The 15,096-nt window shown below is 34.6% G+C and overlaps 2 protein-coding genes across 5 annotated transcripts in view; one reads left to right on the plus strand and one right to left on the minus strand.

Moving 5' to 3' along the window:
- SAV1 (salvador family WW domain containing protein 1) overlaps positions 1–9,303 on the plus strand; it is a 63,556-nt gene extending 54,253 nt beyond the window's left edge. For 2 of the 3 annotated variants that reach the window (XM_021004652.2, XM_021004654.2), the window contains one exon: positions 7,860–9,303. In XM_021004652.2, the coding sequence (XP_020860311.1) occupies positions 7,860–8,061 (202 nt within the window). In that variant the 3' untranslated portion in view covers positions 8,062–9,303. The remainder of the gene's footprint in view (positions 1–7,859) is intronic. The other variant, XM_021004653.2, reaches the window with a different exon arrangement.
- A 759-nt stretch (positions 9,304–10,062) lies between these two features.
- ATL1 (atlastin GTPase 1) overlaps positions 10,063–15,096 on the minus strand; it is a 91,722-nt gene continuing 86,688 nt past the window's right edge. For both annotated transcript variants that reach the window (XM_021004651.2, XM_021004650.2), the window contains one exon: positions 10,063–10,843. In XM_021004651.2, coding sequence (XP_020860310.1) covers positions 10,733–10,843 — 111 coding nt within the window. In that variant the 3' untranslated portion in view covers positions 10,063–10,732. The remainder of the gene's footprint in view (positions 10,844–15,096) is intronic.

Raw genomic sequence — 15,096 nt, forward strand, 5'->3', positions numbered from 1 at the left:
GATTTGCCACATTTTATTGTAATCCACATAGTAAAAAGCTGTAGTGTATTCCGTTAAGCAGAAGTAGATGTTTTTCTGGAACTCCCTTGCTTTCTCCGTAGTTCAGCAAATGTTGGCAGTCTAGTCTGTAGTAGTTTCTCTGCTTTTTCGATAGCCAGCTTTCACCTCTGGTGATTCTTGGTTTATGTGTTGCTGAACATAACCTTGCCGGCATGTGGGGTGAGCACAGTTTTTTTGCAATTTGAATATTCATTGACGTTGACTTTCTTTAGGATGGGATATAACACACACATGCACACATGGGTGCATGCATGCCTCTGTGTGTCTGGCTATCTTTAGTGTTATACTGAACTACCAAAGGAGGTATGTAACTGGCATATATAAATACATATGTATGTATGCGTACTATATATATATGTATGTGTGTATATGTATATGTATATGTATATGTATATGTATATGTATATGTATATGCATATGTATATGTATATGTATATGTATATGTATATGTATATGTATATGTATATGTATATGTATATGTATATGTATATGTATATGTATATGTATATGTATATGTATACGTGTGTGTGTGTATATATATATATATATATATGCATGTATGTATATATCAATAAAATAAATCCCCATATTGGCCATATCCAAATACATACATGCACACATACGTATATACAGATACATATACACACTTATGTATTATATGTATGTATATGTGCACACACACACTCTCACACACACACACACACACACACACACACACACACACACACACATATGTCTTGTGCATTTAAATTCCTATCTCTGGCAGGGGACCATCTCCAGTTGCCTTGATCTGTATCTGGCCACTGGACCCAGATGGTTCCAGAGGTGAAAGTGAGGCTGGTGACTTTGCACAGCCATCCCTCTCTTCAATCCAATTCACTCGCAAGTCATGGCATCACTTTCCTGATGTCATGGTCCTCTCAAGAATGAAGGACAGACAGAAACAACCACCTCTGGTAAGAGGTAGGGTATGTGTTTCATCTTTAGTACTTTGATCTTATGGCATTAATTAGATGCTTAAGGTGTTACATTTGAACATTAAGGTAAACTGAGAGACAGTGGTCTGAGCATGATTGGTTTATTAGGCTAGCACTAACCAAAAAATTGGGTCAGTGGCCTCTCTCAGTGACACCAAGGTAGAGCTCATCTGCCCTAATATAGTTTTGAGGAGTACAGAGTTGGGTAGGTGGGAAAGACAGTGGCATTGGATACAGGATAGACAGCATCTTGGAGGTGAGAACAATATGATTGTTACATCAAAAACAGGACTAGCACTCACTTCCCCATCACAAAGGAATGCTTGCTTGATTTATGGGACCGATCTGCATGTTGCAGATCTTGTTAGTGGACCTGAGTTAGCAGACTCCCTGGTGCCTGCAAAGGTTTATTAGGGACATAAGACTTTCTTTAATTGTACCAAGAACACTTCAAGGACAATGTATCTCTTAGAGCTAGCTTTAGGACTTAAAAGATTACACCAAATGTATTTTCCCAGAAGCTGAAGGTATGAAGAGGGGTAGCAAGTTTTCTTTTAATTAACTCAGAAGGATAACTGAACTACTGTGACTAAGAAATATTCAGTGTTTGAATCCACTTAACAAGGTTAGAGGTAGTGGACTAGACTTCCTGGTTATCCACTTACATCCCTCAGAGATAACAGATTGAGGCAAGAATAGATGATTGCTTGAGCAATCATACAAAATGGGGTGTTAATACAGAAGGATCAATTACAAAATTATAAAGTGATATAGAATCAATTTAATTTCTTCGAAAGTATTTAAAAGTTATTTTCCTTTATAGTGTTTTTGTCATTGTACAAGTTGTTCTATTTCTGTCCACTTTTCATCACTTCAAAGCAATCTTCCCAGATTCCTCTAAAGCTATTTCATAATTTCTTATGGCGTAATAATATTCTTATACATTCATATGTCACAGTTTGTTTAATTATTCCCTAATGTGTGGGATCCCTTTAGTTTCCTATTTTGGGCTCTAGAAAAAGAGCTGCTGCTTAATATTTTGTACATATTTTTTCCTTCTTTGGTCTCTTTTGGGTATCTTTGAGTCAAGGGATAGACACAGCTCAGTGACTCTTGGAACATAATGCCATATCATTTTCCAGAATTGTTGGACTTATTCACAGCTCTGCCTAAGCACTCATTGAAATGCCTGTTTTACTATAACCTTTTGCCATTTTCTTCTTTTTCTCAGTTCTGTCATTCTGATGAATATGAGATAGAACCTCATAGTCACTTAGGCAATTTGGAATACTTTTTCATATGTTGATTGTTAGCTTATATTTCTTTTGCTTTGTTTGAGATCAGGATTGCTACCCCTGCTTTTTTTACTTCAGCTGAAGCATATGATATTCTGCTCCAGTCTTATACCTTTACTCTGTGTGTATCCCTCTGCTTCAAATGTGTTTCCTGTGAACAATGTATTGTAGGATTATGATTCTTAATCCGCTCTTCTATCTGTTTCTGTTTTATGGAAGAGTTCATCCCATTCACATTTACAGTTATGATTACTATCTGTGTCTTTCTTTCCATTCTATTTTCCCCCTGTTTATGCTTTTCTCTCTCCTTTTTTCCCTTTCCATCCTCAACTAGGGTTTTGCCACCACCTCCCTTAGTCTGCCCTTCCTTCCTTCTATCCGCCCCCTCCCTCTTCTTTTTCCTTTCCCTTTCTACTTCCTCTAGGTTGTTAGATTTCTATTCCTAACTGATTATGTTATTCTGTATTGAGCCAAATCTGATGAAAGTAAGATTCAGACAATGCTCGTTTCCCTGCCTTCTTTCCCTCTACTGTAATAGGTTTTTGTGCCATTTTATGTGATGTAATTTACCCTTTTCTGCCTCCTTCTTTCTTCTTCTCCCAGTACAATCCCTTTTCACCACTTATTTAGATTTTTTATCATCATATGAAAGTCAACTTATACCCACTCTCTCTGTCTATGTATAGCCCTTTTAAATGTCATAATAAAGGTGCAGTTCTCAGGAGTTATAAGTGTCACCTTCCCTCATAGGGATGTAAACAGTTTGCCCTTATTATTGACATGTTTTTTTTTTCTGTTTACCTTTTTATGCCTCTCTTGAGTTTTGTATTTAAAGATCAAATTTTCCGTTGAGTTCTGGTCTTTTCATCAGGAAGGTTTGGAAGTCCCCTGTTTCATTGAATGTCCATCTCCTCCCCTGAAAAATTATGCTCATTTTCGCTGGGTAGTTGATCTTTGGTTGTAATCCAAGCTCCTTTGCCTTATGGAATATCATATTCCGTGCCCTATGATCTTTTAATGTAGAAGCTGCAAGGTCCTGCAAAATCCTTACTGTGGTTCCATGATATCTAAATTGTTTCCTTCTGGCTACTTGCAGCATTTTCTCTTTGACCTGGTAATTTTGGAATTTGGCTACAGTATTCCTTGGCGTTTTCAATTTGGCATCTCTTTCAGGAGGTGATTGATGGATTCTTTCAATGACTATTTTACCTTCTGGGTCTAGGACCTCAAGGCAGTTTTCCTTTATGATTTCCTGAAAGATGCTGTCCACGCTTTTTTTTTTCTTTCATCGTGGTTTTAAGGTAGACCAGTAATTTTAAAATTGTCTCTTCTGGATCTGTTTTCTGGGTCATTTGTTTTACCGATAAGGTATTTTAGGTTTTCTTCAATTTTTTCATTCTTCTATTGCTGTTTGACTAATTCTTGATATTTCATAGAGTCATTAGCTTCCACTTGCCCAATTCTAATTTTTAACAAATTGTTTTCTTCTATTATTCTGATAATTTATTTTTTGTAAAATCTCCTTTCCCTCTCATGAAAAGTTTTGTTTTCCATTCTTCTAAAATCATGTAAACTAATTTATTAGTTTCTTTTAAATTGGCGCTGTCTTATGAATTACATTTTTAAAAAATTTTACTAATTTCCCCTATAAATTTTAGAATTTCTGCTTCATTGTTTAGTTTGGGATTTATTTGTACAAATTAATTTTTTTTTTAATTTGGTGAGGCAGTTGGGGTGAAGTGACTTGCCCAGAGTCACACAGCTATTGAGTGTTATGTATCTAAGGCCAGATTTAAACTCAGGTCCTCCTGACTCAGGTGCTCTATCCGCTGTAGCTGCCCCCAAGTTAAAAAAAGATTTATACCCAGTTCATTGATTTGTTCTTTCTTTGTTTTGTTGTGATGTTAATTTTTTCTGAAGAACTGATTTACTCGTAAGTTTTGGTGTATTTTCTCATTATTGTCATTTTCTTTAATGAGATTTCCTATCGTTTCTCTAATTTGTTTCTTGACCTACCAGTTTTTAGAATTATGCTGTTTAGACTCTAATTAGTTTTTAATTTTTTGAAAGTCTTTTATTGAATATAATTTTAATTGCATTTGATTATTAAATGTTGAGTATTTTCATTTTTCTGAATTTTTGGGGAATTCCTTATGCTGTAGTATATCATCCGTTTTTGTAAAGCTTCCATACATGACTGAGTATATAAACTGCTTTTAACTCCTATTCAGTAATCACCAGGTGCTTAGCATCTCTTATTATTATTAAATTCTGTGCAAGTCCTTAACATCTTTTTTTGTTTATTTAGATTTATTTAGCTCTGAAAGAAGTTCTTGACATCTGCTACTAATATAGTTTTAGTCCCTGCAATTTGATTAACTTTTTCCTATTTTCCTATTTCCTTTTCTTATTGAGATTATTTGCTGGGGGCAACTAAGTGGTTCAATGGATGGAGCACCAGCCCTGGAGTCAGGAGGACCTGAATTCAAATCCAGCTTCAGACACATGATACTCACTAGCTGTGTGACTCTGGGCAAATCACTTAACACTGATTGCCTTGCAAAAAGAAAAAAAAAAGAATCGAGATAATTTGCTTTTCAGTGATTATCATTAGTGCTCTTGATTTGTTATTTATGGTTCCTTTGAGCATCGTATTGCTTCCCTACTTATCTCTTTATTATGTCTATTTGCTGTAGCTTCTTATGAAATCACAATTGCTACCTTTGGCTTCAGGTGAACCATAATCAATTTTGCTGCAGCCTCTTAGTATTTATCCATGTGCATTTTTGTGTTTCAACTGTTGGCATATGGTTTGAATATGTTTTCCGGTGCATTCTGCTCTTCCATTTTATTGGTGAGATTGTCCCATATGATTATGGTTGGTAATTGTGTATTTCCTTCCTTCCTGCCTTCTAGTTTTTTCCTTTTTTTTTCCTCGCCTCATCTTTACAAATATGAAGAAGATGATTAGAGAGGAATTTTGTTGTATAAATGAAATGAGCTATTTCTGCTCTTTTGCACCCCTTCTTCTCCCATTTAATGTATTTCCATGCCATGATCTTGGGTGTGTGTGTGTGTGTGTGTGTGTGTGTGTGTGTGTGTGTGTGTAGGAATAGGATGTAATTTTGTTCAGTCATCCTTTTCAGGTTCAGGTGAAAGTGAGGTTTGTGGCATACCCTTTCCCCTCCCATACTTTCTCCATATTTAAATAACTCTTCATTTTATGTACCTCTGTTACATCTTATGTACATCTATTGCATCTTTCCTATCTCAGTATAAACCCGTTTCCTTCCCATTTCTGTCTAGTCCTGAGACCAACCTTGCACCTTGTGTCATATTTGGCTTTCCTTATGGCCTTTAAACATATTTCTATAGTTCTAGGGAGATTTGTGGTTCTTATCCCCCCCATTAGCATTATTAACAGTTCATCCCCACATAGACTCATCAGATGTGTTTAGCTTTTGTTTTCATTAGGAATATTTGGAAATACTCTATTTCAGCAGCCTGTTGTTTTACCCTATAGGATTACATTAGGTTTGGCTGGATGAATCATTCTTGGTTGTAAGACTTTGTTATATGCCTTTTAGAACACAATATTTCAAGCTCATCTCTTCATTATAGTTGCTGCCAAATCTTGTTTGATCCTTACTGTGGCTCCACCTCATTTCATTTCTTCAAATACTCTTGTAATCCTTGTGTCTAAGACATGTTTTCCCTCTGAGGCTCTACTTGGACTTGTGGGGTTACTCTTCTTCGAGGTTTACCCCTTAGGTATCTCTCAGGTATTTCTTTAGAGTATTTGGTGAGTTTGCTCATCTCATCAGCCTAGTGTGTAGGTTGGGTGGCCTTTGCTTGGGTCAAGTTCCTACGTTCCCAGCGGTGTGGGCAGGCCCTGCTTGTTCCTAAATGTGGTGACTAAAACTAGGCCTCTCCTTCTGAGGGAATTGTTTGGCATTGTTTCCTTTTGTAGTTTAGGACCCGGCAGCCTGGATGCTAATTTGTGCTGGGATTACTCAGATCCTGCTCGGAACCTTTTTACTACTATGTCCAGATCTGTTGGTTGAGCTCTTTTTTTCTCCCCTCCTATGAAGTGACTCTCAGGATGTAACGAGGACCACTTCCCTCACTGAGCTTCACAGTTCCTTCCCCACCTTTCCCTTGCCATGGAGCTCATCACCTCAACTCCCCTGGACCTTGCTGGCTCTTGCATCTGGATTTCTGAGACATGCCTGAACTGCTCTCTGCCTAGTATTGTGCGCTTGTTAAGGTATTTTGCGGCCATCTCATTGTATTTCATCATCTGTAAAATAGAAATAATAATAGAACCTACCTTACAGGCTTGCTGTGAGGATGAACTGAATTACTAGTATGTAAAACTTTATAAATCTTTAAAAGTGTTATTTTCTTTTTTATCACTTGTTCGTCTCAATAGTGACTAACTTTTAAAATCATTGTGCTAAGGATACTCTTATGAATTTGAAACTGTCAACTAATTTGTGTAAGTTATCATTTTACCAACTTATTGGGTAATTTAATGTGCCTTAATTTTCTATCTTTAAGAAAATATCTCTGCCTTCTTTGAGCTTTTGTATATATCTGTATGCATGTTCTCTCCATATTTGCATATGAATATATTGTTTCCCCTGTTAGAATGTAAGTTCATGTGCAGGGATTGTTTCATTTTTATCTTTGTATACCCAGTACTTAGCACAGGGTCATATATAAAGTAGCTGCTTAGTAAATATTTTTATCTTAAATAAAATTAGCTTAAAAATTTCCTTGAAGGAAAAGAATGTTTTGCTTTTGTCATATCACCAATGATTAGGACAATGTCTGGTATATTGTAGGTAGTTAATGCTTACTGACTTGAATCGAATGGTTCCCTTCCTCCTGAATTAACTTCCTTCCTCTACCATTAAAGATCAGCATCTGTCCTGAAACTTTGGAGAGTTTACTTGGAGCACAGACATTAAGTGCCTAGGTTCCCATAAGCCAGTAAGTGTCAGAGGCAGGATTGAACCTAGGTTTTCCTGGCTGTCAAGCCAGTTTACTATCCAACATGCCACATTGCTTTTCTGATATAGATAAATATCAGACCATGTCCTAATAGAAACTAAAGAAAACGTGTGTGCCTTTATAACCTAAGTCAAAAGTAAAGTAGTACTAAGTTTCTTTCTTAAGAACAACTTCATTTTGTGATTGACATTGTGACCAGTGTTTCTAAGCTAGGAATTCTTGTGTGTAATTTTTTTTTTGTTGGAAAAATGGAATAATTCATGTTGTGAAAAATCTGTCTTCACCCATCTACCTGTCTATCATCACTAATGTGAAAATATGTTTAATAAGAATGTATATGTATAGCCTATATCAGATTGTGTACCGTCTTGGGAGGGAGGTGGGGAAGAAAAATTTAAAACTCAAAAGCTTATGGAAGTGATTGTTGATAAATCAAAATAAATTTTTTTAAAAAATCTGTCTTTATGATTTAGTGAATATATGTTGGTTGTTGTCTATGTTTTTAAAACAGGTATGACCATATTCTGAAATGGGAACTCTTCCAGCTTGCTGATCTTGATACATACCAGGGAATGCTAAAGCTGCTCTTCATGAAAGAACTGGAACGTATTGTTAAATTATATGAAGCATACAGAGAAGCTCTTCTCACAGAGTTAGAAAACCGCAAACAGAGACAGCAGTGGTATGCCCAGCAACATGGCAAAAATTTTTAAGCTAATTTTTAATGAAAATTTGTGAAGTTTTATAATGACTTTGAAATATTTTTACTTTTTTAAAAACTGTTTTGGCTAAGAAAAGCAGCTTTCATTTTGTTGATATTGCACTATTGAATGTAATTCTACATGTATTTGGTTTATAGAATAAAAAACTCCTTTTATTGATTAAAAAAATAAAGTTAGCTTATTCCCTTGAGAGCCAGGTATTGTTGAGATTACTTGATTTCAACATTACCTTCTAAAAATTGCATTGTTTAGGAAACTGCCTTATGAATTTTATAAATAAAGACATGTAATGAGGCACACTGTCACTACCAGACAACTATTACTAAACACAAAATCATCATTTGGTAGTCTCTTAGGGCTGAGAAACACCTATGGAAAAATCAAGTCTGACACACCCATATGTTTGTGTGTGTATATGTGTGTGCTTGCACATGCACATGCATACTTAGATGTTTATGGCTTTCTTTATGTATTAAACTGAAATTATATGGATAATTAAAATACTGTGTAATAGTACAAAACATGTTGGAATGGGGGAATCGCTTATAACTTTCACATAATGAACTTTTCATTTTGACTTTTAAGAACTTCAAGAAAGCTTTATTTAAAGATGTTTTCAGTTCACTTCCAAAAACATTCTTTAGCATAAGAGGGAGAGGCACTTGGATCAGTCTCACAGTACTAAGTGTCCTGAGGCACAAGCCTACCTCTGGGAGACAGTGTACACAGATAGGAAAGAGGACCCGAATAAGAATCCTGTCTTTGCAATTTGCCACCTGTGTGACCTTGGTCATGACATCTGACTTCTCTGAACGTCAGTTCCACATTTATGAAATGACTGGCTTGAACTCTTAAGGCCCATGACTTTTACTGATCTTAGTACAATGTTGGAGAAACACAACATAGCTTAATGTAGTCATTGTGGTCTTTTTTTGTAGACTGATATCCTGACATGTTGACAGGTTGCTTTAAGTTGTAAAGATCAGGGATTCAGCAAGAAAAAATTTTTTTTCAAAATGATTTGACATTTTTCCATGTTGTAAGAGGTTTTTTGGTTTTTTTTTTGTAAAGCTTTTAGGTTGTATAACTACTCTTCTGAGTTATTTTTCATTGGTTCCGTAAGTTGTCTAAATGTTTGGGATCTAGTTTAGTGCAATACTTTAGAAGGATTTCATGTAACATTTCCTTATAAATCCCAAGAAGTCAATAAATTTCAAATTTTTGTTTTTTTCAGAGTGAGTATTTTTTGTCAATTATTATTTGCATTAATAATACCACATAGTAGAGTGTTAGTGAGGCTGTACTATAATTAAAATATTACTAATGTTTATAGGTTTTTCATCTTATGTTAAGCTTCTTAATTACAGTTTTATGAAATTTAAGTATGTTTGCCGAGGTTCATGTTATTCAATATACTCGTATAGCAGTAGAGAAGAGTAGTTGAAATAATCAGAAATATCACTGACAGAGTGAAGATTATGACGTTATTGTACTTCTTAACTGTCTTCGATGTGTAATAGATAGTACATGCTAGACATGCAGACGTTAAAGAGCTCTCTCATTCTATATAGTGGACAAATTCTTTTTCCATTTATATTGTTCTGATTAGGAGTAGAGGTTTTTTTTTCGCTTTCCTTTTTTGTTTTTTTAAGAAATTAGGCAGTATTAGAGTATAATTTGCTTTCCCTCAGGGGACCCTTTTTTGTAATATGAAGTCTGATCAAGAATACTAAACTCTCAGTTTCTTTGTAAGTTTAACTTGTGCCTTTCCACATGTTTATTCTAAAAGTCTGTGTTTAGACTTAATGATTAAAATGAAAATTTTACTCTAGTTTATCAATTGATCTTTAGATATAGAGGGAAGTGTCTACATTTCTTCAAATCTCAAAGTACATTTTTAACAAAATCCAATTTTTGTAAAAATATAGTGTTTATAAATTGTGATAACCTTTACAAACCTCTCAAATATTCTAATGACTTATAATCAATCTCTCAGGAAAGTGAACTTTAATAATAGTTCCATCTGGTCAAAGAATAAACCTGTAAAGAATACATTTTATATAATCTAAGTGGAAAAAAGAATACAGGACAGTAAAACTTTCAAATATATGTGCAAAAGTCTTTTTTGTTCATTTATGACAAATAGAAGCACTGCTTTAATCATGATAAAGGAAAAAAATCTTCAGTTTTTGGCACAGCAAATGAAAAGGTTCTATCAAGTGTACTTAAAATAATTAAGAGTTCATAGTACATATAAGGTGATATAGTATGTATCAAACATTGGATTACTATACTATGCTTATACAAATACTTATATGATTTTTAGTTTATTTCTTCAGAAATCAAATTAGCATATAGAAACTTGTAGGAATACCACTACACATTTAAATTAATTATAAGCCAGTAGTATTAGTTAGTGAATTCAAGTGGAACACATGTATTATATTAATAAATAAGAGAATACATTTTAATATTAACTTATAATATGTGTCACAGAAAAATTGGGAAACCATGCTTATATTTGCTTATTAAATACTTAAAGAGGAAACAGACGATTTTCAATTTTTTGTTTTAATCTTAAATACTTTAAAATATGTACATGGATACATGTAACTGATGATTTAATGGATAAATGTTCATGCACCTATTTTTAAAATGTGGATTACATTTTCTTGCGTTTTGATTCTTCAGTAGGGTTTGATTTTGATGCAGGAAAAGCATGATGATACAAATGTCTGTGGGTTGATGCTGCACTGTAGAGTTTATATAAAGCCTGAAAATACAAAAGAATAACTTCAAAAGCATAGTTAATATTATTAAACATTTAAGTAGGCAAACATAATTATATCTCAGAATTGTTCTTTTTTGAGTGTCTTAAACACTCCATTTTCTTAATCATCAAGTTATACCTTATATCAAGCCAAAATTGTTCTCTTTGTGACTTGTTCCTGTTGCCCCAAGTTCAAAAGGAGTTGGATCCCCTATCCATATAATAGCCCTGTTTGAAGACAGCTATCATATCTCTGCTGAGTCTTTTCATCATGAGGTTAAATGTGAAAAGTTCTTTCAACTGAACTTAGTTGATTCTTCACCATATGTATAGTTATCTTCAAGATAGTCTCCAGCTTATCAATGTTCTTCCCAAAAGACTGAACACACTATTGGTCTGACCAGGACAGGGTACAGCAGGGTTATTACTTCCCCAGTTCTGGATACTGTATCTTTCTTAATTCAGGCTTATAAGCTGTTGATCATATATGATGTACAAAATATGTGAGATCATATCAGCATATTATGCTTTCAGCTCATATTGAACTTGAAGTCCACCAAAATACTTAATGAAATTGAGGACTTTCAAGCATTCCTAATGAGAAGACCAGAACTGAATAGAAAAATTTCACTTTAAAATACAAGACTCAAGCATAAAAGGGTAAATAGGAAAGAGAAATCATAAGGGATTCAATAAGGTTAAACTGTTAACATTCCTATATGGAAAAATCATACTTATAGTTCTTAAGACCTTTATCATCATTAGGGCATTTAGGAGTGTTACCTAGACAAAGGGCACAGAGTTGACTATGATGGGATGGTATAAAAAAATTAAAGGGTGAGAAAGAGGTAATCACTGGGAGAAGGGGAAGAAAGGTAGGTAAAAGAGGCATGAAAGCTTTTACAGTGGAGGGAAAAAGAGAGGGATGGGCATCACTTGAACCTTACTGTCATCATAATTGGCTCAAAGAGGGAATAACATACACACTCAGTTGGGTATAGAAATCTGTCTTACCCTACAGGAAGGTAGAGGGGAAGAGTTTAAGAGCAGGGGAGAGTCTGATAGACAGGAGGATGAATTGTGGGAGGCATTGGTCAGAAGCAAAACACTTTTGAGGTGGGGCAGGCTGAAAGGAGAGAGAAAGGTAAAGAGGGGGAAAAAAGCAGGATGGAGGGAAATGCACAGAAATCATAACTGCGAATGTGATTGGGATGAACTCACCTATGAAACTTTCCCCTCAGAACTAGATAAATCTAACCAAAAAAATGAACAAGAACGAAGTTAAGGAGATGAAGAGAATTTTAGAAAAGTTAGATATGATTGACGTCTGGAGAAAATGGAACAGGAAGAGAAAGGAATATACCTTTTTCTCAGTGATACGCAGCACCTACAGAAAAACTGATCGTGTATTAAAACCTAACAGCCAAATGCAGAAAAGCAGAAATGTTAAATGCATCCTTTTCATTCATAATTCAATAAAAGGCCATGGAAATAGTGATGAAAAATTAATTGGAAACTAATCTAATCCTAAAGAACGAGTGGGTCAGAAATCATAGAAACAATGAATAATTGAAGAGAATGACAACCATGAGACAACACACCAAAATTTGTGGGATGTAGTCAAAGCAGTACTTATGGGAAATTTTACATCAACAAAATTTAGAAAGAACAGACCAACAGAATTGGGTATGCAACTAAAAAAGAAAACTAGAAAAAGAACAAATTAAGAATCCCCAATTAAACACCAAATTGGAAATCCTGAAAATCGAATGAGAGATTAACAGAATTGTAACAAAACCATTGAACTGATAAAACCAGAAGCTGGTTTTATGTAAAAACCAATAAAATAGGTTAACCTTTGGTTAATTGATTTAATGGAAGAAGAAAACCAAATTACCCGTATGAAAGAAATGAAATGAAAAAGGTAAATTCAGTACCAATGAAGATGAAATTAAAACAATTATTAGGAACTATTTTGCCCAACTGTATGCTGGTAAACTTGACAATCTAAGTGAAATGGATAAATATTTATAAAAGTATAAATTGTCTAGGTTAACAAAAGATGAAATAGAATACCTAAATAACCCTATCCAGGAAAAAGAAATTGAACAAGCTACCTTAGAAGAAATCATAAGGACCAGATGGATTCACAAGTGAATTCTACCAAACATATAAAGAACAATTGATTTCAAAACTATATAAACTATTTGGAAACATAGGCAAAGAAATAGTCCTGCTAAATTTCTTTTACAACACAAATATGGTTTTGATGCCTATACCGGGAAGAGCAAAAACAGAGAACAAATACTATAGACCAATTTCCTTAATGAATATTGATGCAAAAATTTTAAATAAAATGCTAGCAAAAAGATCACAGCAATCTATCACAAAGCTCATACACTAGGACCAGGTGGGATTTATATCAGGAATACAGGGCTGATTGAATATTAGGAAAACTATTGGCATAATTAGTCACATCAATAACAAAACTAACAAATCATAGGATTATCTCAATTGGTGCAGAAAAAGCTCTTGACAAACCACAACGCTCATTCCTATTTAAAAACAATAGAAAGCATAGGAATGAATGGAGCTTTCCTTAAAATGATAAGTAGTGTCTGTCTAAAACCATTACTAAGCATTGTCTGTAATGGGGATAAACTAGAAGCCTTCCCAATAAGATCAGGATGAAGCAGGGTGCCCATTATCATCATTATTGTTCAATGTTGTAGAAGTACTAGCTATAGCAATAAAGAAAAAAAATTAAAGGAATTAGAATAGGTGATGATGGAATAAAACTGTCATTCTTTGGTGATGTTATAATGCTATACTTAGAGAATTCTAGAGAATCAACTAAAAAAGTTGAAGTAATTAACTTTAGCAAAGTTATAGTATGCAAAATAAATGTATATAAATCATCAGCATTTCTATAGATTACTAACAAAGTAGTAAGAGATAGAGAAATTCCATAACTGTAGACAATATAAAATGCTTGGGAGTCTACCTGCCAAAGCAAACTCAGGAATTATATGAACACAATTACAAAACACTTTTCACATAAATAAAGTTAGATCTGCACAATTGAAAAAATATGATTTAGTCATGGGTAGGCTGAGGCAATATAATAAACATTGCAATTGTACCTAACTTAATTTTCTTACTTAGTTCCATAACAAGCAATCTACCAAAAATTATTTTGTAGAGCTAGAAAGCTAGAAAAAGAATGACAGATTCATCTGGAAGAATAAAAGGTCAAGAATGTCAAGGGAATCAATGAAAAAAAATTGTAAAGAAAAGTGGATTAGCCATGCCAGATCTCAAACTATTACAAAGCAGTAATCATGAAAACAGCTGGTACTGACTATGAAAGAGAGCAGTGGATCAGTGGAATAGATTCGGTTCACAATACACAGTAGTAAACGACCATAGCAATTTAGTATCTGACAAACCCAAAGATCCAAGTTTTGGGGACAAGAACTCACTGTTTGACAAAAACTGCTGAGTAAACTGGAAATCAGTTTGTCTAGGATTGAGTAGTGTCATGAAAGCTTAGAAAAAAGAAAGTATCCAGGGTTAGAAGGTTATTGAGAATGTGAAAAGGCCAAGGAGATAAAAGGCCATTTGGCAATTAAAGAGATCAATAGTAACTTTGGGGAAAGTGGTTTTTAGGTAAATAATGTTAGATGTTAGATTTTAGAGATAAGAAGATGAAAACTAAAATTTAATATTGGACCCATTCAGCGCAGCGATGACTGTTGACAGCCTTTTCAAGGAGTCCAGGCACAGAAGGGAGAAGAGATAGAGTATGACAGCAGGATGGATCAAAGTGAGGGGTTTTTTCAGGATGGAAGAGACATGGGCATGTTTGTAAGTAGTAGGGAAGTAGCCAGTAGGGAGAGAGAGTTTGAAGATAAGAGAGAGTGGGCTTGATTGGGGGAGGGGGAGGAGAATTTATTGGAAAAGATGGGATGGAATGGGATCAATTGTATAGATAGAGGAATTTGGCTTGCCAAGAAGAGCTGCCTCCTTCATGTGAGAGGGGTGAAGGAGAAGAAAGTGGTAGAAGGCACCTTAGTGATATGAAATGAGGAGGGGAGAAGTGAGAGCTCTTTGTGAATGACCTCATTTTTTTTTTTGAGTGAAATATGAGACAAGGTTGTCAGCTGAGAGCATGGGCAGTAGTAGGGGAAGCCATGGGAGGTCTGAGAAGATATGGGTGATAGAGAGGGGGAAATCTGCTGGAAAAAACAGGATAT

The sequence above is a fragment of the Phascolarctos cinereus genome, unplaced genomic scaffold, assembly GCF_003287225.1.
Source record: "Phascolarctos cinereus isolate Bilbo 61053 unplaced genomic scaffold, phaCin_HiC Scaffold_3;HRSCAF=262, whole genome shotgun sequence".
In the NCBI taxonomy this organism is placed as follows: Eukaryota; Metazoa; Chordata; class Mammalia; order Diprotodontia; family Phascolarctidae; genus Phascolarctos; species Phascolarctos cinereus.